Source organism: Euphorbia lathyris, chromosome 6, assembly GCF_963576675.1.
Source record: "Euphorbia lathyris chromosome 6, ddEupLath1.1, whole genome shotgun sequence".
Taxonomy (NCBI): domain Eukaryota; kingdom Viridiplantae; phylum Streptophyta; class Magnoliopsida; order Malpighiales; family Euphorbiaceae; genus Euphorbia; species Euphorbia lathyris.
This window is the reverse complement of record NC_088915.1, coordinates 14322302-14349609: the sequence shown is the minus strand read 5'-3', so window position 1 is coordinate 14349609 and position 27308 is coordinate 14322302. Positions and strand designations below refer to the sequence as shown.

The window sequence follows — 27308 nt, the reverse complement described above, 5'->3', positions numbered from 1 at the left end:
CAATTTCGAAACAAATGGAAAACTGCAAAGCGCAATCCAAGTGGAATATTCGCAATATCCATATTGCGAAGCCTTTTGCTAAAGAATGACTTCATGTTTAATCAGAAAACTTCACATTTATCTATTTGCGAAGCCCTTTTGCTAAAAAATGGTTTCGCAATTCATTAGAAGACTTCTCATTTACCTATTTGTGAAGTTCTAGATGAGGGTTTAGGGTTTATTACTTTGCAGTTTAATAATTCTGAAGCAAACTCATAGAATATGAAGTATCACAAATGAACTCTGAACTCAAATCCTTCGACTTTTAAACCAAATCATTATACCTTTAACACCTTAATTCATGACCAATCGCAACAAAATCAAAACCTAAAACCTAGTTGAAATATATAATGCAAAAAACCTAAAGAGATGAAGGATATTATCTTTGATTTGGTTTTATAAACATGTTGCGTCTTCTTTCGAGATTTTGCATGATCCACCGTTCGTTTTTGTTTCGCAAATCACTTGTTTTACCGCAAAGAGAAAAGTGAATGTGAGGGGTGTGTGTGAACAAAGGTGTTTTAGGTAAATAAGTATTGTAAGTGTCTAGTTTAATGCAATGAGTTGTAACGAGTCTAAAATGTAAACGAGATCTTTTCATTGGGCTAGTTTTGTAAAAAAAACATGTTTTTTTTATTATTTTAGTGCATTTTAGGTGTTAAATACCAAACGACGCAGTATTGAGAAGTTTTTAGGTTAGTATGTAAACAAAATGATGGATTTAAAATAGAAACCCCTTTATTTCAATTTTCTAACCCTCAGCATCTAGTAGCGACCACTCACAAGTAGACCTAGGCATGGGTTGGGCTGGTTTGTTGGGCTTTTAACAAAGCCTGACGAGCCCAAACCCAGCCCAGCCCGTAAGAAATTTAATCAGGTTCGGGTTGGGTTCGGATCTAAGATATAAATCCCAAGTCCGTCCGTCCAAACCCATCTATATATTAAAAATATATTATAATTTATATTTATATATTATAATATATATATATATATATATATATTATATATATATAAAGTATATCGGGTTGGACCGAACTGATGTAAAATTCGTAAAGCCCATCCGGCTGGGTTTCTACAGGTTTGGGCCGAGCCGGACAACATTTGTATGTGCCTAAACCTGGATAAATGGTCTGGGCCTGGGCGGGCCGGACGGACTTGTCGGCCCATGCACAGGTCTACTCGCAAGTCTCCACTCCCACTTCTCTGCCTCGCTGCCTATCTCCCAGCCAGCAAATCGGTGCCGGTGCCGGTCATCTTCATTAGTCACCGGCTACCTTTACCTCCGTTACTCCTTCCCTGAGTTCCTTATGTATTTCAGTTTCTAAACTTTTCCGTCGCTCCTTTCTTCGTTGATCCTTCCTGTTGTTGCTGGATAAATCCATTCCTCCTTCACCGCTGGTCATCGCTGTTCCTTCTCCCTCCTTCGTCGGTTGTTTGTATTTGGTTGTGATCTCTTTGCCTCCACCACTGCACCAGATTCTGGAATTTTACTTTTTTCATACTGTGAATATGTCTCATTTGAGCTGATAAATTGTCGTGGGAGCTTAATTTTCTGGATTTGAAAGAAATTATTATCGGCAGACTTCTCTTCCTTTGGAGATTTAAATTCCAGGTATCTAATTTGTAATTTCCAAAATATAATTCAGGTTGCATCCATGGGTTCTGTTATTTTCGTTTAGATTGCAATTTAGTTTATTAGAATGTAGATGTTACAGAATAGTCATGCTCGTTAATCTTCTGGTTTCACATGAATTGAATTGAATTGAATATGCCCCGGTGCTGATATAGATTGCCATGATATAGTTTGCCATGAATTGAATTTGAATGTTATCTGATGCAGATATTACAGTTAAATTGAAATGAGGGACTAAACACTTTTGGATTACTGACCATAGTTATGTAATCTGTTGATATCTAGTTTAGATCTGAATCACTTTTTCATCCCGGATTTGAGGAATCTTTGGTGAGCTTTGAAGGAAGCAGCTGGGGGCTCTTGTATCCATCTGAATTTCGAGGGCTCTTTGATTTGTTTATGTCATTAAACCGTTTTAATAAAAGCTCAAACTTAACAACATTATATCTTATATTCATATCTGACACATCCCCGCACGCGAATAACCACTAGGCTTGAAGCGTGTATAACACAGTCTCATCCCTCCATGTGTTTTTAATTTCCAAATTAATGAGGTTGTCAGGACTTGAACCCTCGACCGTTTGGTCTTAGAGGCTCTGATACCATGTCATGTCATGCAACCAATGGAACTAAAAACTCGAACTTATAGTTAAGGTCCAATCATATATCTTTATATTAATATCTGACAACACAGTTTATAGTCATTGTGCAATGGATGCAAAGGAGGAGGGCTATATGCCTGAAGCAGGATTCAAGAGGATTTAAGAGAACCACTAGTTGATCTTTCATTGACAGACTCTAAGAGCTCTGGCTCATCCAGTGGCCTCAAAATAAGGTAAACCTCCATTCTTTTTGCATTTTCACATGTTGGTCCTGTTTGGCAAATATAGTTTAGAGTTTAGCACTTAGCTTATTACATTAACGGATAGCGGTTAGATGATTATCTTTTTATTTGTCAAATTTGACTAGTTGTTTGTATAAATCTGTTTGTTAAAACTTAGCTGATTGACTTTATAGCTATTATTTTCTTCTTTAATAATTCATATTTAAATATGAAATGGTGAGTTGGTAATTCACATACAATTGTCCAATTGTCCTGAAACAGTTTGGGGGTTTGTCGTATCCATGAAAATATGCTCCAAATTGTCCTGAAGCAGAAATCTTACTGCGTTGTCTTGTAAATTTAGTGTCAATTTTCGAAGTAGCTTGTTTCTTTTACGTGACAAATCTTAGTCTGTTTTTCTCATATTGATGCGCTTTTTCGATGTGTCAAGAAAGCATATGATGTGGTCAGCTGTGCTATTCAAGTGCCCAATGCAACAGTTTTTCCTTCCACTGCATGGGCTGCCCGGTGCACTACGCATCTCCGCCGGGGAGGGGTCCCACCACAAGGGTGTACTGGGGCAAGCCTTCCCCTGTCAATTTTTTTGGCTAGAGACCACTCCTAAAGCTCGAAACCGTGACCTCTCAGTAACACGACAACAACGTTTACCGTTGCACCAAGGCTCGCCCTCAGCATCAGAAACAAAAATTGGTAATTGCACTTGCCTTATTTATTTGGGTAAATAATTTATTAGTCCCCTAGTTTTTACCTAACATACTGTTTAGTCCCCTATTTTGAAAAACACATTTTAAGGTCCATATCTTTTGCCAATATTAACCTTGTGGTCCTTTTATCTATTGTTTTAAATTTTTAACCGAACATATCTTAGCTTTTAGGACAACCACAGTACAATACAAGTTGACCATGTTATTCTGTTATCTTATATATATATGTTTATACTAAAATATAACGATTAGAAGTCTAAAAAAACTAGACAAAATGATCAAAGAGTTAATATTGGCAAAAAGCTTGGGACCTCATAATGTGTTTTTCAAAATAGGAGGACTAAACAGCGTGTTAGGTAAAAACTAGGGGACTAACAAATTATTTACCCTATTTATTTTTATTGATTTTGGAAATTTTCTTTTTTCCTTTTCTTTACAATGATTTCATTGTTTTCGGGAGATAGAAGTATTGGGAGATGTGAGTATCTGCACTCCAGGGAAAAGTCAATAGAAACCTACAATAGGATTTACATATTGTTCCATCTACGAGAACTCCAACAATGACAACAGAAATCGAACCCAGATGGAATACCATAAGACACGATTTCTTACTGTTTGAGATCACCTCTATAAGCCAATTATTCGATATTTAAATCGGTGTATACCCTATGAAAACATATAACACTGTAATTTTCAGAAGTGACTTTAGGCCAAAGAAAAAGGATACATAAGATGTTAATTGCTATAATATCCTAAACATTTGCATCAACTTCTAATTGTTCTCTTGCAGAGTCTTTCAACCTTTGAACAGTCTTTTGAACCTATAAAATCACAAAAACTATTATAATTAAAAAATTAAAATAAGCATGTTTATGTATTCCAATGAGATAATTGTTATAAAAAATGGCAAAAAACATCATTAGGCCCCTGATCTTTCGTTTTTTGGTTCATTAAGTCCTTGATCTTTTATTTGGATACATTAAGTCCCTGATCATTTATTTTTGGTCTCATTAAGCCCTTTATGACCAAAAAAGTAATTTTGAATATAAAATTCGATTAACTGACTGTTATTCATTGCACATGCATTCGAAATTTGTAAGTTTTCACTCTTTCAAAGCAGTTTTGGATGCATAATGTGGTTGTAGGAAAACTGTTAAAACCTTAATTCAAACTGTAAAAAATATTTTTTTTATACTTTCAAATACAGATGAAGTTAATAACGTATTTTGAACAAAAATTAGATGTTCATAACTTACTAATTTGGTTATAAAGGGCTTAATGAGACAAAAAATAAATGATTAGGGGCTTAATGTATCCAAATAAAAGATCGGGCTTAATGAACCAAAAAATGAAAGATCAGAGGCCTAATTATGCTTTTTGCCTAAAAAAATTTAAATAGTTAGTTTACCTCAAAATCCCAATTAGTTCTTGCAGTAAGAAAAATTAGAGTAATCGTCTGGAAAAGAACTCCTAGAATAATTCCCCACCAAATACCCTACAAATAAAAAGGAATATTAATTAATTATAATCACATATTGTTTTTTAATTTTGGAAAAAAAAAATTGGATTGAAAAATTATGGGGATGAATTACAAATTTAGCCTTATGGTTATTAAGTAGAGTAGATTTAAGCTTTATGTATAAAACAGTGCAACGTTAAGCCTAACATTGATCAAACGGTGCAATTTCAAGTTTCATTAACGAAAGACGAGTTTCTTTCACTACTAGAAAATGTGCAATTTGAAATCTTGTTGAGTGGTCATAGCGCTTGAGGTTAGAGAGTGACACAAACCATAGTTGTTAAACGCGCACCTCACTCAAGGCGTAAGGTAGTGAGCCTTGATTGTAGAAAGCGAGACCCTGTTTTAAAAGCTCTCGCCTTATGTGGCTCGCTTGGGCCTTGGAGTCTGAATCAAGCGCGTCCCTAAGTTTTCACTAAGATTTTTTGTTTTTGTTTTGTGTATATGTTTGATTAATCCCAACTATTAATCTAATTTAAATAAGATTAGCTTTAACCCTTGATCTAAATAAGAATATCAAGAGACATAATTAAATATAGAAAGATTAGAGAGGAATTAAGAGCAGTCATATAAAGAAAGTCTCCTCCACTCCACTCAAACAGAAATTGAGACGGACACACACTAGAACACACAGAAGAATATCAAGTGACAATGAATGGTTATTAGTTTAGTAGCACTAGTTAGGTACTTAGATTACGACGATAAGTATATGTTAATGTCTCTGTATTGGTGTTCTGACATTTATGATCTAGTATTAGTATTATGTTTTTATGTGGTTTTATTTTGTTTATGTGGTCATAAGTGTTTTTTTTTTTTTTTTTTTTTTTTTTTTTTGAGTTTATGCTTTAACTAGTAGAAGAGTATATATACAGTGGTGAATATAGGATTATTCGGTTGGGGGAGCCGATTTTACACGTGGTATGTAATTATTTTTTTTTCTAAATTGAACTTGTTCAATTTTTTTTAGTATATATACGTGTTATAATAGAGGGCGAGCCTTGGCGCAACGGTAAAAACGTTGTTGCCGTGTGACCAGAGGTCACGGGTTCGAGTCTTAGGAGTGGCAAGGCTTGCCCCCAATACACCCTTGTGGTGGGACCCCTCCCCGGACCCTCGCTCAGCGGGGACGCGTAATGCGACTGGGCCGCCCTTTTTTTTATACGTGTTATAATCGAAGTGGTCAATAACCAATTTTTAAGTATCAATGCAAAACTTTTCAAAATTAAGCTATATTGTGTTTAAGATTTTTAACATGTAAAAAAAAAAATTGTGTCTAATAGAAAAAATCGGATTTAGGGGAAGCTTAATAGGCCAAAAAAAATTAGAAATTTGGATTTAAAAAAGACCTAACAACCCAAAAAAATGGAAATTTGGATTCAAAGACTGTCGAACAGGCAAAAAAAAAAAAATTAGAATTTTGGATTTAGAGAGGACCTAAAAAGCCAAAAAAAATGGAATTTTAGATTTAGAGAAGGTCTAACAGGACCTGAGCCAATTTTGGAGTGTTAATTCAGCACTCGATCTTATTTCTTGGAAACAGGGGAGCGGAACAACCACGGCCTGAAATTTCATACAGAAAGGGGCCCGAAACTACTCATAGTCATGGTGGTTCCGGCAGCCGGAGGGGCCAGGCTCCCCCGGGCCCACCCCTGTCTCCGCCCCTATATATATATTCTGCTCCTCTGTGTTCCTCAGGCGCGCGCTTGCGTTGTGCCTTGAGCATAGGCTCCATAACCTGTTAGCGCCTTAGTACGTCTTGCCCCTTTAACAACTAAGACACGAACATGAAAAAAAAAACTCATATTTTGTTAATAAAACTTAAAATTGCTCTGTTCGATAAATTTTAGGTTTAAGATTTTATTGTTTTGTACGTAATACCTCACTAATTATAATCATGTGAAAGAGGAAAAAGAACTTACTTCGACCCCTAAATTGGTTTTAAAACCAAGTACACATCCAATGGGTAGACCTATTATATAATATGTTGTTAGATTAACATAAGCTACCACTCCTTGCCATCCACTCCCAATTGCCACACCTGTCATTTAAAACAATAATTATTATTACTTATTTAGTAAAAAAAGATAAAAGAAGGTATTTCGGATCAGAGCCGGAAAAGTCTCGAGGCTGCTGAAAAAGTACGAGAGAGCTTACAAAGACAGAGTGTTTGGTTACCTACTTTTTTCACTACTGTTTGTCTTTTCATTTTAAAAGGTAGAGTTTTAGGTGTATGGTTAGACACCTCATGTTTGTCTTTTACAGCTGAAAAGTAGATTTTTACAAAACTTTTTAGAAAAACAGCATTTTCCAAAGGCAAACAACAAACCGTAATAGCAACTAGCAAACAGGAACAACAAACAACAAGTAGCCAAACGGGCATGCAATCTGGTTAGACCTTGTGCTCTCAGTTACGGGGAATTTTAGCGCATGATAGACCTATTACTCTCAAAGTCAGTTAAAAGGTCAGTCAAACTAGAGACGTCTTTACAGATTACCTATATAGGGATTAAATTTTGATGGAGTGGAGAATTGAATCTTAAACTTGATAATTAAAGAATCAACTCCTTTTATCACCCGGAACAATCCTTATTGACAAATTATTTAATAATTAAGAGTGCATAGGGCTAACTAAGTTAAAATTATAGTAACGAAAGAAATTTAGAAGTACAAAGATAAAAAAAATATGACTTTTGCCCGTATTATACCTTTAGTGACTCAAATTATGGCAGTAGAAATCCTGATGGGAGTAATACAAGAACGGTTAAGGTGCAAAAATATCCCTAACATTTTGGGTCAGGAGCAATTTTATCCTTAATGTTTAAAATGGTGCAATACAAGATGTTAGGGCTAAAATTGCTCTTGACTTCCAACGTTAAAAGTAAAATTGCATCATTTTAGACGTTAGGGGTAAAATTGCTCCGGACCGAAAACAAGAATGGGTTCCTCAACTATGACCCACCCTCATAGTACAATTATATCAATTACTAATTTAAATAATGTCAAACGAAGAAAATCATTTATAGTTTAAGAACTATGTTTTATGAATTAGAGGTCTAAGATATATTTTTTTAGGGTTTAGGATTTATGAATTGAGGTCCAAAATTAATAAATTAGGGCATAAAATCATACTTTATTTATGATATATAGAAAATAATAACATATTAAGAATTAAGTGTTGTAATATGATTTAATTGTAATTTTATAGTCGGATATGATTTTCATGTAGCTCATAATTTACTCTTAAACTTGGGTCTAAATCATTTTAAAAAAAACACATTGAAAAGGAATAATTATATAACACTTTAAAATGACTTATCACATGGTCACGAATAGTTTCGGTCCCCTGTCTCCACGAAATTTAAGGTATTGTGGTGTTGTGGTCCTTCTGTTTTTAAGAAATTTAGATCGGGGTGCTGAATTATAGCACCTAAAATTGGCACAGGTCGTGTTAGGTTTTCTCCAAATACAAAATTCCTTTTTTTTTTTGCCTGTTAGGTCCTCTCTAAATCCAAAGGGCGGTCCGGTGCACACGTCCCCACTGAGCAAGGGTCCGGAGAGGGGTCCAACCACAAGGGTGTACTGGGTCGCTCCTAAGACTCAAACCCGTGACCTCTCTAAATCTAAATTTCTATTATTTTTTTTTTTTGCATGTTAGGCCATTTTTAAACCTAAATTTCTAGTTTTTTTTACTTATTATACCCTCTCTAAATCCGAATTTTTTCTATTAGAAAGTAAATTTTTTTTATTTACACACTACATGAACCGAACAATCATGTATGTTCGCCACTGGTCTCACACTTATAAATGACTCGTTATTATCTTTATAGTTGAGAATGTGGGATATTTAATATTTACTCCACATAAAAAGACAAAATACATATATAATACTTAAAACTCCATAAATAAATAAATATCCAATGAAATTGTAAATGATTCATACCTGAAAGTATAGGTTGAATACCATTGAGGAAAACAGAGATGGCAAGTAGTGGAATCAAATTAGAAACAGCTTCTATAACCTCCGAGTCAGTTGTAAAGAGTTGACTCAGTCCAACTCGACATACCAAAACTATAACACTCAATATTGTACTAATCATAATGCTTGTCCCATTCACTACCATCACTGAAAATTTTGCTAACTTTGCATGACCCGCTCCTAACTCGTTACTAACTCGGACACTGCGATTATTCAACCCAAAACATTAATTACCATCACTAATAAAATATAAGGTAAAGTCCAAGAAAAACCTCGAGGCGCGCTGTTTGGTGAGGAGAGAGAAAATAAATGTATAGATATAGAAAGCTCCGAAAATGTTGATTTTGGAAATAAAAAATTGGTTTAATACATTATTTGCTCCCTGAATTTGTCTAAAAAGCTTAATTGGCTCCCTAAACTTTCAAAGTGTTCCAATAGCCCCTTTAACTTGCATAAAATGTTCAGTTAGCTCCCTAAACTTGCGCAAAATGTAATTCATTTGATCACTCGGTTGCAAAAAAGTAAGTTAAATGCGAAAGTTATATTGCACGAGTCTTAGAAAAATTAAAACGACAAAAATCGGGGTATATGGTTCTAATATTAGACAAGACAAGTTGTATAGTTCAGCAAGCAATAACTTCCTTTTTAATCTATTTTTTAATTATGTAATAACATTCTAAGATGCGTGGAATACATCTTCCGCATTTAACTTACTTTTTTTATGACCGAGTGATCAATTGATTACATTTTATACAGTTCAGGGGGTTAACTGAACATTTTATGCAAGTTGAGGGAGCTATCGAGATACTTTAAAAGTTCAGGGATCAATCAAGCTTTTTGGACAAGTTCAGAGAGCAAATGATGTATTAAGCGTACAAAATTTGGTATCATAGTAAATGTGGTACAAACAACCTTAATTCTTGGAATTTTTCATTTTGAGGTCGTTAACGGTCATTTTTATAGTATCAAACTAAAAAATTCTCGATTTTAGCAAAACGAAAGCCTGAGTTCCCGTTTGGCAAAAAAAATTGTCATTTTTCTAGTGTCAAACTAAAAAAATCTCGGTTTTAGCAAAACGAAAGCCTGAGTTCCCGTTTGGAAAAAAATTTCACAAGCACCGTTTTGACAAAACGTGAAAGCATAGGGATTTTTTGGACTTTAACCTTAAATGTATTTGTAAGTTAATTAATTTTAATAAGTGGTGTTAATAAAGATGTTACAAACCTAGTTGCTGCAGCCAGACCCAGCATAAATTCAATGTCCCAATTCAAGTAATTCATGCTGAACATTATATGATTAAAAATTAGAATAACAATAAAAAAATATGAGCAAAATTTTTGAATTGCTTAAATTTTTTCAACAAGTTCATGTACTTTAATTTGGACTTAGATTTATAAGGGCTCGGTTCATAGTGGGTGGTTTCGGGGTAGAAGTATAAGCAAGAGACGGTCCTAAGGGATGACGATAAAGTAAAAATGAACTGAATAACACATAAAAAAAAAAAGAGAGAGAGAGCTACTAGAGTACATAATACATTAGTAAAGCATGTTTTCTAATACATGTAGATGAGTTTTAAAGTAGTGAGCACCGACAGATTCGATTTTAACCAAAGCAAACAATATCTATTTGGTATTGGATCAAACTGTTTTAGTCGGTATTAGAGCTGATTTTCACTTATGAGGTGTTGGTTCGAGGAAGAAGCATGCAAAAATTGGTGGGTTTGTAACGACCTAGTCCGAAGTGGTGGCACTGGGGCTAGGGGTGTAAACAAGCATTGGTAGTTCGCAAACTATTCGAGCTCGATTCGGTGAAAGCTCGATCAAAGCTCGGCTCGATAGGGCTCGACTCGAATTCGGGATCGGCTCGAGCACTAACGAACTGAGTCCGAACTTCCCTAGGTTCGACTCGAAAGCTCGGGAGCAGACTCGATTATATATATATATATATATATATATATATTATTAGTTTTCATCACAATTCACAACTTAAATAAGAATTAGACATTTGAGTCTTTAACTAGACAATTAGATTTTGATAAGGAATAGAATACATTACAAACTTTAATATATATTTAATTGTTTCAATTTTTTCTCCGAATTTGTGTTTTTTGACCACCAGTACCATCTATTGTAAATATTTTATATTTATATAGAGCATGTTATAAGGATCTTTTGTTTTCTACCGTACTTATATGCATGTATAATGAATTTGGTTAAGCTTCGTTAGAAGCTCGATAAAAGCTAGGCTCGGTCAAAGCTCGGTCATATTCGGTCAAAGCTCGACTTGGGCAAAGCTCGGTTTGAGATGACTCGGCTGAAGATATTAACGAGCCAATATCGAGCCTACCTAGGGTTTGGCTCGGCTTGGCTTGCTTACACCCCTAACTGGGGCAAGGAGCGGTCCTAAGGATGGTGACAGGGGTAATAATAAATTGAATCGCACGTCGGAAATAGAGAGAATTACTACAATATGTTAGTAAGATGTGTTTTTAATCCATGTAGATGGGTATTGAAGTCATAAGACCAATAGGTTAGATTTGGGTCAAAACGAATAATATTTACATGATATTAGACCAGACTGTTATACTTTCATTAATGAGCTAACCAAGTCCAAATCAATGATAAAGGGTCAAATTGACCCAAATCACTCTTTGATATCAACTCAGTCCTTAAAATTGGCGTAAATGGTCTTTGGGGTATCAACTCAGTCCTTAAAGTTCGTGTGAATGGTCAAATTAACCCATGATCAAATCAACTTTGAAAGTATAATATATTTTTGATAGAACTTTATTATGTTTATATTTTGATACTTGAAATCTATTTTTATACTTAAAAACTATTATATTCTACACAGTCATAGAACGCTTTGGCATCGATGCATTACTTTATACGCCAATGTCGAATAACGATGTAGTAATACCTTTTTGAGGGGTTCGGTGAGCTTTTTTTTGCTTCTGTTTCAAGGAGTTTTTATCATAATTAATTGTTCATGGCCCATATTCCTATTTGGAAGGATTTTTAGAGATTTCTTTTGTTAGTGCGGTTTTGGACTTTATTTATTTTTCTCATATTTTATCAATTAATCTCATTATTCATTAGAAAAAATTTAAAAATTAATTTAGTAGAATTAAAATTTAAAATTCAATGAATTTTTATCCAAAATCGAGTATCTTTTTATAAATAAAATATATCAGAAATTTATTTTTGTTATGTGTTATTACTTAATATTATTATTTTATTAGCTAAAAATTTGGAAATTTTTTATTCGAAAAAAATAAAAGAATAAACTTTTTACAAGATTCATGAATCATGATTTCAAAAGGGTTATGCGTTAGTGTATAATATCGACGCATTAATACTATTTTGAAGGGTCTATGCTTCGAAGAGTTTCTATCATAATTAATTGTTCGTGACTCATACTACTATTTCGAGGGATTTTTAGATATTTCTTTTGTTAGTGCAGTTTCAATACCTTTTAAGTACAAACATATTATATTTTAGGGGTGATTTGATGATAAGTTAATTTGACTTTTAACGTTAACTTTAAGGACTGAATTGATACCTAACTATTAATTTGGACTAAGTTGATCCTTCAGGCCAACTTGAAGAGCCAATCTGACCCTTTATTCCCAAATCAATGTACATGAACTTATTGAAAAAATTTAGATAAATACAGGGATCAAAATATGTATTTTGCCAAAAGTGGAGATGAAAAGGGAATTTGACATACCAAATAGAAATAGAGTCTAGTGAGATTGTTGGGTTTGAGAGAAGGCCTGATATCAGCACCATTCCTTGACTATACCATATCTCCAAACTACAATATAAATTACATAAAGTAGAATAATAAGGACTAAATTGAAAAACACTAAAAGTTTAGTGATCTAAGAATGCATTTTTGTATTTTCCTTTATTTAAATTAGGGTTAATAATTTATTAGTTCCATCTTTTTACATAACACATTGTTTAGTCCATCTATTTTGAAAAACACATTATAAGATCCATATATTTTGTCAATATTAATTTTTTAGTCCTTTTAACTATTTTCTTTAGATATCGTAGCTTTCAGATAGTCATGTTACTCTGTTATTTTTTGTCTGTTTGTTTATACCAAATATAACGGTTAAAAATCTAAAAAAAATAGACAGAAGGACAAAAGACAAAGACCTTATAATCTATTTTTCAAAATAGAGGGCTAAATAGTATGTTAGGTAAAAAGTGGAGGATTAATAAATTATTTACCATTTAAATTAGGGGAAATAATTTACTAGTCCCCTCATTTTACCTAATACACTGTTTAGTTTTCCTATTTTGAAAAACACATTGTCAGGTTTCTATCTTCTATCAATACTAACCATTTGGTCTTTCTGTCTGTTTTTTTTTAGATTTTTAACCGAACATATCTTAGCTTTCAAGACAGTCATAGTAAATACGAAATGGTCATGTTACTCTATTATTTTCTGTCTGTTACACTAAATATAACGGTTAAAAATCTAGAAAAAAAATCGACAGAAGGACCAAAAAGTTAATATTGACAAAAGATAGAAATCTTATGATGTGTTTTTTAAAATAGAGGGACTAAACAGTGTGTTAGGTAAAAAGAATGAGACTAATAAATTATTTACCTTTAAATTATATATAAAAAATCTTTAAACCTTCTAGTTTGTTTTTTTTTTTTTTTTAACCTAAACCCTCTAATTTGTTTTACTTTTTTTTTTTAATTAAGCCTCCAATGCTTTAATTTAGGGTTTTAATCACACATTAAATCACTAATTACTAGAAAAGCTAACTCTGAAAATCAAATCTAGTTCAAAAAGCATTATTTATTTCTGTCTTGATTTGAAATTAAGTTTTGACATTTTTCTTATAACTACGCATCAAATGTATAAAAAATAATATTTTCAAACTCTTAAAAAAAAGAGTAAGATTTAAAATGTAAATAACATTCTTTGTACCATTACAATTAGTACTCAATGTGTTAAAATGGAAAAAAAAATGAAAAAAAAAAATACAGGTCTTTCTTTTATTTTGGGTAAAATACATTTGTAGTCCCTGAATTATAACATTACTAATATTATGGCCTTTAACTTCCTTTCATAATATAAAAGTGCTTGAACTTTACAACATACTAACTTAAAGTCCAATCAAAGAAAAATTCTTTTATAAATTTAACCAAATAATGGCCTAAACACATTTAATTACATCATTAACTCTTTGTTATCCATGTAATAAATTATAGTCAAATACATATTTCAATGTCATTATTTAGGTTTTTTTTTATGAAATTTCTTTGATTTTTACTTTAATATTAATAGTCCAATGGTTTTAGGAAAGTATTAATTTAGACTCCACATACAAAATAGTACCAATATAGATTTAACCTTTAAAAAAGGTATCAATTTAGGCCTCACGAATGGATTGGACACGTCATTCCTATTACTCCGTTAAGATCTGATTTCTCCCTCCACGTACAATTAACAGAACTTAACGAAGTAATATCAATGTCGTGTCTCGTTCCGTTATCGAGGCTTAAATTGGAACCTTTTTTTAAACGTTAAGCCTATATTGGTACAATTGTACGTGAAACCTAAATTGATACTTCCCCAAAAACCATAAGCCTATTTTGATAGCTTATGATAAGCTGGGTGAGCAAAATAACCGGTAACCGATTACCAAACCAATAACCGAAGTTTTAGTTAGGTTCAGTTATTTTAACATTCTAATTTGGTTTTAATTTTGGCTTAGTTTGGTAATCGGTTATCGGTTCGGTTATTAAAAAAATATACATATAAAAAATATAATTTTATTTTTACATATGTAAATAACTTATAAAATATAAAGTCCAACCCTTAAAAAATATACTTTTATCTTTATATATATATAAATTTTGGTTCGTTAGCCTTTAATTTCTTCAATTGTAACTTTTATATAAAAGTATTATTTGAAAACCAATTAAATAAAAATATACAAAAAATAAATATTATGAGTTTTCAGTTATTCGGTCGGTAACCGAATCGAACCGAATTTTTTTGGTCAAATAACATTTTGTTACCAATCTTATTCAGTTCGGTTATGAAAATAGTACAAATTTCAGTTCGGTTAACCGAACCGATGCTCACCCCTAAGTTTATCCCATATTAATATGATGTAAAGTTCAAGAAATTTTATATCATGAAATGAGATTAAAGCACTATTGACTCTCTAACCTATCTAAATTGTTGGTTTTTCCTTCTAATCTATTATTTTGTAACATTTGTCCCTCTAACCTATTTAAAATGTTGGTTTTTACCTTCCGATCTATTATTTGGTAACATTTGTTTCTTGATCTATCAAGCTTGATAAAATCTCAACTAGTATGGATGGTAAATTAACAAGTCAGTTAATTTTTTAACACATTTGTTAACAATTTACTGATTCGGAATTTTGTTAGCCAGATTGGGGTTTTATTTTATTTTGAACGAATTAACTTATTCCACATATTTTGCCAATGTGTCATATTTTTAGGGTAAATTTCATTAATGGTGTACAACTTTTGCCCCATTTCACACTTTGGTGTACAACCCTTAATTTGTCTCACTAATATGTATGAACTTATAGGTGACCTCTCACTTTGGTGTACAGCCGGTAAAATGACCAGTCAACATGAAGTCAACACACCACATCAGCAGTTTGACCGGTCAAAAAGTCAAAATTTGACTACCTAAAATAAAATTACTTATATACCCTCTCCTTCTCCCTTCCCCTTTTCCCTTTCCCTTTCCCTTTCCCTTCCCCTTTCTCTCTCTAACTCCTCTCTCTCCATCTTATTTCTCTTTATTTGATCTCCTCATTCAATCACATTTAGTAAAAATTGAATTGAAATTATGATAAAAAGTAATAATTACTAAAATAGAAAAATACAATTATGAATTCTAGGTTAAGTGTAAGGTACCAATGGGGATTATCAAACAAGCACATACCCAACTTTTCCGAAAAACAAAAATATATTTTCTACCTTTACTCATCTGCATGTCGTGTTCTTCCTCTGTTTAAGACTTTCAATTGAATTAGTTTACAATCGTTTTTCATTGCTTTTAAATTTCTTAGCTTGAAGATGATTGGGTTCTCTGGATTTCTTTTATATCTGTTAGTTTTCTTATGGAGTGTTTTTTCAGCATAGTTTTGCACACGCATAACCTTTTACCGATCTTCATGTATAATTTAATTTTAATCTTAGTTATTGTTTGGAGAAATGGATTAAAGAAATTAAATTATACACTCCATTTTTGTTGTTTTCCAGCATTACTTTTATTTTTATTGTGATGAAACATTTAAATAGAGGTAAAATAGGAGATTGTACAACCCATATTGGTAAGAGACGCTAAATCACTTTGAAACAGCAATTGAGGCTACAAAACTAAATGCTGCAATTTGTTTAATCCATTTCTTGAAACAATCACTAGACTATATATACTAGTTAAAACCATATAAATACTTTCCAATTTCAATCTATTCAATTCCGTCCATTCAATCTATTCAATTTCAAACTATATGCTGCAACATATTGCTTGAACCTTAATGCTTATAAAGGTGAAAGCTTATTGCTAGATGTCATGCATGTTGATAGTGCTTTTACTTAGGGAAGATATTAATAAATTGTCTAAAGTTTCAGCTTTGATATGATGTAAATGTGTTCCATGGTTGGGCTGGTTTTTATTATTGATCGTAAATGGAGCATGCTGTTATTATTGTTATTGTTGGTGTATTTTTCTATTTTAGTAATTGTTTTCGTTTGTATCTTAATTTCAATGTAATTCTTAGTAATTGTGATTGAATGAAAAGATTAAATGAAGAGAAATAAGATAGAAAGAGAGGAGTTAGAAAGGGAAAGAGAAAGGAGGAGGAAGGAGGAAGGAAGAAGGAGAGGATATATAAGTAATTTTATTTTAGGTGGTCAAATTTTGACTTTTTGACCGGTCAAACGGCTGATGTGGCACGTTGACTTCGTGTTGACCGGTCATTTTTACCTGCTGTACACCAAAGTGGGAGGTCACTTATAAGTTCGTACATATTAGTGAGACAAATTGAAGGTTGTACACCAAAATGTGAAACAGGGTAAAGGTTGTACACCACTGATGAAATTTACTCCATATTTTTATTAATGTATTATCACGTGTATTATCCAACATGTAAAAATTTATGCCAAGTTAGACAATTTCGAAACTGTTAATTTACCATCCATATTAGTTGAGATTTCACCAATTTTGACCGGTCAAATGGAAAATGTTACCGAACATTGATTTTTTTTTTCATTGAGATGGAACAAGTACTGATCTAGTACACTCAGATGATGCTATGTCAGTGCAATTGCTGATGTGGCATCATTGGAGTGGAGGGACCAGTACTAATCCCGGTCCACTGTAAAACTTATCCCAAATAACATGGAATGGATTAAAGATCAAAATTTTAGATATATCAGGACGCAATAACACTTTAACCCATCGTAATGTTAGTAGCATTATAGTTTACTAGCCGTGTTAATGTGCCATTGGGTGACTGGTCAAATGGATTTAATAATCATTATTATATTTGGATTTATTAGAATTCTAGGGTAGATATTATTATAATATCTAGTGTTAAGGCCAAGAATTTACATATGTGGGGCTAAATTTAGCCATGCGTTCAGTGATGAAGTTAGGGAATACTAAAAAAAATAAAAATGCTAAGCTTAAAAAGACCAGACATCTTTAATGTTTTATAATGTTTGATTTTTAAAAAATTCTACAACTGTTATCTTTTTATTTTTAATTATCAATTTTTTATAATTTTTATAAATTAAAAAATAAGTTTTTTAAGTCTCAAAAGCAAAAAAAAAAAAAAAAGTTTAAGAAAAAATTTAGTTCAAAAAGTTTTAAAATTCAAATAAATAATTTTTTTAAAGAGGTCTCTTATATTAAAACAAACATTTTAATCAATTCAACTAAAAAAAAGTGGTTCAAGGGTATACTTCCCTTGCCAATTTTTTTGGCAAGAGGCACCACCTAAGACTCAAACCCGTGACCTCTCGGTCACACGACAACAACGTTTACCGTTGCACCAAGACTCGCCTTCTTTTAACCAACTCAACTATTTTAAAATATTAAAATAAGCCTACGAATGCATCGGCGTCAACCAAAATTTGGGAGGGCTGTCAGGTACAGAAACCACTACTATCCAGGGCGTGGAGCTGGCGGCCGGAGTCGAGCCCCCCAAACTCTGAACTAGATCTATCCACCCTAAAATTCTAATAAGCCCAAGTCTAATGATGGGTCACCGTTGAAGTAAAAATTACTGATTTACCCTTTTTAGTTTATACATACCAAAGCATGATGGCAGAAGAAGAAGTGAGCTTGAAATAAGGCCAAATTCCTCTAAAAGCAGATAAAGATAAACCAGTCCAAGTTTCCTTGCAGTTAGGGCTAAAAAGAATGTAAACCCCATTTAAGATAACAAGAAGCCACCAGGATAGACTCAGTGTTAAGGCAGCACCAAGAAGCCCATAATTCAATACATAAACTGCAAGCCAAGATAGAACAATGTGAACCAAGAACACACCAACTGCTATGTATGCTGAAGGATTCACTATGTTCTGTGCTTGAAGAAATCTCTGTAGAGGGCAACATATAGCAAATGCATATAATTGAGGGATCAATCCCCGGGCGAAAATTTGACCTTGCTCGGAAATGCTTTCCGACTGCCCGATAGCTAGTAGAAATGGGCCTGAGAATAGAGGTATCAAAACAGGTTATCATGTTGTAGTCTTGTTATGTGATCTATATAGTTTATATAGAGTTGTAAACGTATTTACAAGTTTGAGTACTAGGGATGCAAATGGGGCAGGGATTCTCCGTCCCCATCGGTGACCCGTCCCGACGGGGACAGGGAATCCCCGATAAGGATCCCCATGGGACGGGGATGAGGATAATTTTGTCCCCCGTGACGAGGATGGGGAAAGGTATCCCCGCCCTATGGGGATCCCCGTCCCTGCGCCGTTAATCCCTAATGAGGATCCCCGATTATTCCTCGTGATAATTGATTTTTTTTATTTGAAAAATTTGAGAATGGTGTTAATACTTAGTATTATTAGCCACTGTTTCTTAAACGTTTTTGTCTTTACTGATTTTTTAAACATAAAAGGTTATTCCCCGCAGTGAATAGGGAAAGGGAAATATGGTAACGTTTTTGGAACATCCCTAAACGGGGAATAGGGATCCCCGTGGGGATGGGAATGGGGATAAGTTTGTCCCTATTTAACTCGTGGGGATGGGGATGGTGAATCCCTAACTAGTCGGTGACAGGGATGGGAAATGCATTCCTCGTCCTGCTCCGTCCCGTTAACATCCCAATCGAGTACCCAACCGACCTGTGTCTAATCGGCCGTGTTTTGAACAAGGAAAAATGATATTAGACCCATATCGGTCGTGGCTTGCAAAAACCCATATATTTTATCTGACAGGTCTGAGATTTTTAACAAAATAGAATGGGCCGGTTAAGTCCGGCCCGCCTTATTAATATTAGTTATTATTTTTTATATATTAGCTCTCTGTTTTAAGTATCAATTTTAATCTTTATTATTAACAAAAAGGCTAAATACATTGTGAACCTGGTCCAAAAAAAAATTGATTGGCCTATAAACTTACAAGGTTTGTTGTTAGCTTTTTAAACTTGTTTAAAATGACATGGTTAACCTCCTAAATTGACGTGATAGTAATAGAGTATTTCGACAAATTAAAATGTATATCATTTTAAACAAGTAAGTTCATGTAGCTAATAGATCACTTCAAGTAAGTACATGAGAGCAATATAAACAAATTCAAGTGGGTGATGGGTCACTTGAGCAAGTTCTAAGGTTAACGAGACATTTTATAAGTTTAGGAGGTCAATCGGTTTTTTTAACCAAATTCAAGGGGGCTACTTATATATTAAGCCCTAAAAAGTAGGGTAAATAATTTATTAATTTTCATCTTTTTACCTAATACGTGGTTTTGTCTCTCTATTTTGAAAAACACGTTATAAGGTTTCTATCATTTGTCACCCACTGTTAATCTTTTACTCCTTCTGCCTATTTTCTTTTTTTTTTAGATTTTTAACTGTTATATTCAGTATAAATGAGTAGACAAAAAAAATAACAGAATAACATGATCATTTTGTATCGCACTATGACTATTTTGAAAGTTAAGATATGATTGGTTACAAATCTAAAAAAATAGAAAAAAGGTAGTGACAAAAGATCGCGACATTATAATGTGTTTTTGAAAATAAGGAGACTAAACAGTGTGTTATGTAAAAATACGAAGACTAATAAATTATTTACCCTAAAAAAATGTACAATCTTTTTTTAGGTGGGGTTCTTCATGCTGGACTTGGTATTTGATTTTTAATCTCGAGTCCAGTCTGATCCAAGCCCACCTAGATTAACAGTGGAATGGACTGGCTTTAGTCGAAACCTGATAGATCCATGAATTAATATATTATAAATACAACAAAATTAATAATCGTGTGAAATGAGTCGTGTCAGATGAATTATCTTTATAAATCATGTTGTAGTGTCAGAAATTAACAGCCGTACCTGAAAACCAATAGAGGAAAGTGAGGAGGATTGCTGCAGCCAAATGTAGAACAATAGCTCTTTGACAAATGATACCCATTTTGGAGTATTGTTTGGCCCCATAGGCTTGTCCACAAACTGTTTGCACTGCACTAGCCATACCTAACTGCGTTTTTTTCATACTATCTTTTGTTAATTTATCACATCAAATAATCATAAAATACATATTGTTGTGCGGAATCAACGAAAGATAAATAAACAAACAATCGAAACACATATTTACGTGGTTCACCAACGTTGTATTGGCTAGTCCACGGGTAGAAGGAGAATAGTATTTATTAGGAGGCGAAAATCAAATTACAAATTAGATTTACATAATGAAGTATTTATAATACTCAATCTAACATAATCCGACTTGGAACCCAGCAAGACTCCCATTGCTTTCTATCGTAGTGTGTTATACTGACTCAAGGCATTTACGACACATAAACTCGAAAAAATTGTGAAAAAAAGACAAGCTTTTATGTGGATCCAATTAACTGTTTTGAAATAGATGTGTTCGTGGGTCGGGTCCTAAGCGGGATGAATCTATTAAATTGTTATGTCCGAACCTACCTAATTTTTATGCAGAACAAGGGTCGGGATCCCAAATCCGGCTTAATCCAATCTAATCCATATATAAATTAATTTATTTATGTATGTATAATATTTATTTAAGATAAATATAATATATAGTATAAGAGGCCAATAATCTTGGGCCTTGAGAGGAATTCTCAAGCCCAATTGAGATGTCGGGTTTGGGCAGAGTCAATCTACATCAGGCGCGTAGACAGGGGCCGGGCTCCTCCGGCCGCCAGAACTACCTTGATCCCCGGTAGTTTCGGGGCTCCTGTCGCAATTTTTTTTATCGAATATTGAATTAGCCCTTCAAAATGGCCCATTACGTGTTAGGCTTGTCCAAAATTCAAAATTTCAATATTTTGGGCCTATTAGGTACTACCTAAATCCAAATTTTTAAGTTTTTTGGCATGTTAAGCCTCTCTAAATCCAAATTTCTAATTTTTTTTTTGCCTGTTAGGCCTCATTAAATCCAAATTATTAATTTTTTGAGTTTGGTAGGTCCTCTGAAATCATTTTTTTTTAATTTTTTTACCTGTTCAGCCTTCACTAAATCCAATTTTTTTTACATGTTAGGACTATTAAACGAAATCTAGCTTAATTTTGAGAAATTGTACATTAATACTTAAAAATTGGTTCTTGACCATTCAAATTACAACATGCATATATATATATATATATATATAAAAAGTTGAGTAAGTTCGATTTAGCAAAATTTTTTTTTTCACGAATGCATATGTAAAATCGCCTAAAAAAATAATTTTGTATTTACTTAACACTCTTTTTTACTAGAAAAATTGAAAAGGCTGTTTTTAGGACTGTAGAAAACAATGTTAAACGCGCACTTAAAATGCATTGCTTTGCGGAACTCAAGTTATGATTGACATTATATCGGTTTAAGTGCACTTTTGACATTGCTTAAACCTAAGTTTCTAGTTTAAAGATTATATCATTTCGTGTTCCATGTATATTTCTTAAACCCGAAACTTAGGTTATGATTGAAACTAACCGAAATATCAAAACGAGGAAACCGAAACATACATACCATAATACCATAAGCAAGACCTTGAATACCAACATTAGAAATAGAAGCACCAGCAAGCTCAATAGCACCCAAATGTCCAGAAAACACTTGAGTCACAAAACTAAGCATAAAATTGAAGACCGAAACAACAATAGAAGCTCCAGATAGAGACCAAAGCAGTCTCGATTCCCATCCCACCAGACGAACCCACCGGCGGAATGTGACGACATTTTTCGTCAGTAAATCCTCAACTGCCTCCGAGGATAAATTAGGAATATTTGAATTAGAATCAAGCCTTGGTAATAAAGCTTCACACTCTTCTTCTCTTCTTGAACCCATAATAACTATATTAATTTGCTATGATTTCATGTATTTCTAGTTCATGAAATTGAAGGTTAAAATTGGAAATATAAAGTTTTTTTTTAGTTAGCTACCAATCATTGCTATCCCCAATGCGTTAGGAGTGGTAGTTAAATCTACCACCATGTTTTTTATTAGCTCACTATTTGTATAAATTTAAGGGAAATTAAAAACAAAAATCTACGGTAAAACCTTCGTAAATTAATGGTTTACTAATCATTTGTCCCCTGAACTTGTTTAAAAAGCTTGATTGACCCCTGAACTTTCAAAGTGTTCCGATAGCCCTATGAACTTGTATAAAATATTCAGTTAGCCCCCTGAACTTATGTAAAATGTAATCAATTGATCACTCGGTCGCAAAAAAATAAGTTAAATTCGAAAGTTGTATTCCACACATCTTAGAATGTTATTACATAATTCAAAAATAGATTAAAATGGAAGTTATTACTTGCTTAACTATAAAACTTGTCTTCTCTTTTTTTTTTTGGTAGGAAAGGAAAAAAAAAAAAACAAAACCAAACCGCTTAACCCGAGATCAACCTAGGAAAGCTGACTCCCACCATGTCATCCAAGATCAGAGACGAAATGAAATCTGGAGGAGAAGAAAAGGTTGAGAGACCCAACATCCTTGTATGACCTTCAGCCGCGAGGCGGTCCGCCACCCGATTTTGCTCCCTATAAATATGGCCGAAGCTAAAAAAATCAAAGGAAGAACAAATCCTTCTAATTCCTTTAATTAAATTTTGGCTATTTAAGCAAATAACATTATTCTCCGAGATCATTCTGACAACTTCGAGGTTATCAGATTCCACAAGAAGTTTTTTCACCCCCAGATTTTTAGCTAGCCTAAGGCCAGAAAAAATCCCCCAAAGTTCTGCAGAGAAGGACGAACCCATACCCAAATTCTGAGAGAAACCAGAAATCCAACCGCCACCATCATCTCTTAGAACTCCTCCCACAACAATTCTCCCATCCTTTAGACAGGAACCATCAGTGTTTAACTTAACCACACCTTCACTAGGCCTACACCAGCCTAAGAGATGGACATCTTTCCTCTGAATAGCCTTAGCTAAGGAATCCTCTTTGAAGCTATCAACAAGGGTGCAAATCTTTTTGGAAAAGAAATCAAAAACATTAGGTATCACAACCGTTTCTCCTCCAAAAATCTCCTCATTCCTCCATTCCAAATATGATGACAGACAACCACAAATAAGAGAGCACCATGCTTTAGATCAGCCAAAAGCTTCCCACTAACCCCATCCACAAACCAATCAAGGTCAGAGTGAGATAAAAAAAAAGTAGACATCAACTTTATAGGGAGAAATTTTTTCCACACCTCTTTACTCTTCGCACATTCTCTGAGAGCATGGCACAAAGTTTCTTCGTGACCTCTGCATCTACCACACGCTCCAGACTCCACCAAATGCCTCATTTTCCTATCAGAATTAGTAAGCAACCTATTTTTAACACCTAGCCACAGGAAGCTCCTAATACGATAAGGCACTTTTAAGGCCCAAATTGTCTTCCACAAATCTGGGTGCGAAGTTTCCAACCCTTGATTGAAAGCCTCAAAAGCCGATTTACAGGGAAAAACCCCGTTGTTTGTCAAAGACCAACAGTAACTATCACTGTCTTCCTCCTTGATACTAATCTGAACTCCTCTAATTCTCAGGAGCGATTCCAGATTGAGGTAAGAATCAAACTTCGCCCAAATCCAATCACCCTCAGAATCCACCACATCTGCAATCCTCCAGTTTTGAATTTCTAAAGGCGGTAAAGACTCACAAACCTCTAATAAAGGCTTTTTACCAATCCAGATATCATTCCAGAAGCTAATAGATTTACCATTTCCCACACTGCACCCAATCCCAGAGCAAAATTCAGAGAGCACAGCACTAAGGCCTTTCCAAAGAAAAGAACAATTAACCACTCTTTCCTTAGGACCCCCAAAAACCTTATCCTTTCTATATTTACCGCATAATAATTGAACCCAATATTAGAACAGTATATCCCGATTTTGATCGTTTTACTTTTTTTAAGACTCGAAAAATACATCTTTCGCATTCAGCTTACCTTTTTTTTTTGCGATCGAGTGATTAATTGATTACATTTTATGCAAGTTCAGGGGGTAACTGAACATTTTATGCAAGTTCAAGAGGCTATCTGGACACTTTGAAAGTTCAGGAGGCCAATCAAGCTTTTTGGACAAGTTCAGGGGGTAAATCATGTATTAAGCCTAAATTAATACTTGATAAATTCATAATCTCTTTAAAATAATAATTTCTTCTGGTCCCGATTTGGGCAGTTCAAAAAATGATCAATTTTAATAAATTAATAAGATAATAATTTTTTAGAATTTATAAATATATTGTTTTATTATCTCTATAAATTAATAATTTCTCAAATACATATGCCAAGTATATATACTTAGGATAATTTAGTAAAATATGGTTTTATAATACTTTGTTTTTTCTTGAAATTTAAATCTAGTTGAATTTTATCTCTAACTATTTTCAGTGCATTCAAAAGTTCTAGTGTACTCTTGACAAATTGTAACAAAAAAAATTATAAAGAGTGGTTGATGCTATAATTATTTTCTTTCTTGTGACTGGTTCCAAAGGTACCGAATCATTCTCAACTTCATCACTCTAGTTAGCAGAGTGAAGATCTCAGGCTCTCTTTGGAAAAAAATGTAGCCACTTTATTTTTTTTAATTTACCCTAAGTTTAATTGGAAACAAGTAAACAATTCATATCAATTTCTTCTTTGTTCTTAATTAATTGGTTATATTTAAAATATTGAATGTGTTATTAAAATAATACATATAAGTTCTTAATATATCAATAACTAACTTTGATATATATATGTCATAAAAGTATCTAATATTTTACACGTTAAGGGTTCATTTGCACTTTCTAAAAAACGACTAAGATAAATTTAAACTTTATCCTTAATTAATATAGATATCATATAAATACTAATTAAGCCGAGAGCTTTGGTTTGCTCATATTCGGTCGTTAAAAATTTCATGAGTTCGGACTCTACATCTTGTTCGTGAGTTTGTTTACGAGTAACTCATTAGTTTTGTTTTTTTTTTTTTTTGAACTGCACTTGTGAACAAAGCATTAATTATATTTTAATTATATTTATTTGAAATTTCTTTCACACAAAACTACATAGTTTTTTTTTTTTTGAAAGACAAAACTACATAGTTTTAAAACCTACGAAAACTAAAATTTATTCAAAACTACGTTGTTTTACATTTCCCATTTATAGAGATATTATTGTTAAAAAATAATCAATCAAACTTATTCATGAGTGTGTTCATGAACATTATAATCAAGCTTATTCATAAACTTTTCACCGAGTCTGCTCGTAAGTTTTCGAGTCGAGTTTCTTCACGCTCAAACTTGACTCGTTTATAAATCAAGCCGAAAGCGACTCAGCTCATTTATAGCCATATAGGTATTATTAGTTAGATAATTCATAGACATGAATAACGCTATTTTAAATTTAATTGAATTAGATTCAAGAAATCAAAAACTTAATATCATAAAAAAAAAGTTTAAACCACTATTTGGTTGATCTATAAAATTTTGTTATTTGGTCCCTGACCTATTAATTAGTCACATTTGGCCCCTGGCCTATCACAATTGGTGCAATTTCACCCAATTTAAATGGAAACTTCACATAATTGTTATTCTATTATCACGTGGCGATATTTTGACACTTAAATTTGATAAATTTTAGTTTAGAGATTTGTTTTTATTGTTTAATCTAATTAATCATTTTGACATAAAAGAGTTTATATGACAAATAAACTTGAAGACATGTGACATGTCAAGCTCATATATCAAAATATAATTACATATGAGGGGGATAATAGTTTTGTTAAGTCTCCATCTAAATTTGGTGAAATTTCATCAATTGGGATAGTTCAGGGATCAAATGTGATCGAATAAAAGATCATGGGCCAAATGAAATTTTTTTGAATAGGTCACTGGTTCAATAACACTTTAAGCCTAAAAAAATAGGTTGGTTTCAAAAAAAAAAAATTAGAAAAAAGTATAAAAATAAATCATGTCGTTTCAACCATTTACTAATACAATCCCGTGTTTTTAAACTTGATAAACATGTATTTTGAGATCCATTCCGTTAGTAAACAGAATCTTAGGCTAACAAACATAGCAGTCAAAGTTAAAATATTAAATGAATATTTTTATCATTTTATTTATTTTATATTTTATTATTTTTTAAAATTTTAATTTATTTAATTTGAAATAATTTAAACTATTACTTTTTATTTTGAAAAAAATTTAAACTATTACTTAATTTTTTAAATTCTATTTCTATGTAAATTTCACTTGAGTGGCTTATACATGTAACAAATTTATTTTACCATTAGGATCCATAGATAAATTACATATATGACCGCTGAACTTTATCCATTTTAATATTGTGGCTATTAAACTTTATTTCCTAGCGGTATGATCACTGAACTTTACACTTTTTAATACAGTGACTACTCAATTTTAACTAACTTGTCAAAATGACCGTTAACAATCTCAAAATAAAAATATTCAAGAATTAAAGTTGTTCAGAATAACATTTATTATGAAACCACATTTTTATTTTCCAAAATCATATTTCTTTTGGAGCCTTTTCTCTCTAAAAAATCACTTTCTCTCTTAACCAAACAACACCTAAACGACCTCAAAACGAAAATTTTCAAAAATTAAAGTTCTTTAAAATATCATTAACTTTTCTAATTTTATATTTCGAGGCCGTCAACAGCCGTTTTGAGACGTTGAGTGGCTATCTATAGTAAAAAAAAATGTAAAATTCAATGACTATACTGTTAAGAATTGAAGTTCAGTGTCTGAATATTGGTAAAATTCAGGTAATTTACCCAAATCCATATGAACACTAAAAACTCAATGGGTAGATAACTATAATATGGACCAGAAGTAACCTAACCTTAAATGACACAATTATTGTTGGGAAATTAAGTGAATTAAATAGTTTT

The 27308-nt window shown here is 32.8% G+C and overlaps 1 protein-coding gene and 1 long non-coding RNA gene across 4 annotated transcripts; one reads left to right on the top strand and one right to left on the bottom strand.

The window, feature by feature from the left end:
- Nucleotides 1-1209: 1209 nt before the first annotated feature.
- LOC136234246 (uncharacterized) lies at nt 1210-4225 on the top strand. Of its 3 annotated transcripts, none has more exons than XR_010691118.1 (4): nt 1210-1651; nt 2374-2507; nt 2947-3206; nt 3685-4225. It is a non-coding gene; the product is annotated as an uncharacterized lncRNA (long non-coding RNA). The 3 variants fall into 3 exon arrangements; XR_010691116.1 differs by having other exon boundaries at nt 2367-2507; XR_010691117.1 differs by having other exon boundaries at nt 1963-2507.
- On the bottom strand, nt 3930-22261 carry LOC136234245 (protein DETOXIFICATION 41-like). Its single transcript, XM_066024047.1, has 9 exons — nt 21944-22261; nt 20302-20446; nt 18053-18452; nt 12445-12531; nt 9940-9996; nt 8680-8918; nt 6659-6777; nt 4629-4715; nt 3930-4041 (listed from the first exon to the last, which is right to left on the bottom strand). Exons 1-9 carry the CDS (start codon nt 22259-22261, stop codon nt 3973-3975), a joined length of 1521 nt encoding a protein of 506 aa, XP_065880119.1. The 3' UTR covers nt 3930-3972.
- Nucleotides 22262-27308: the final 5047 nt, after the last annotated feature.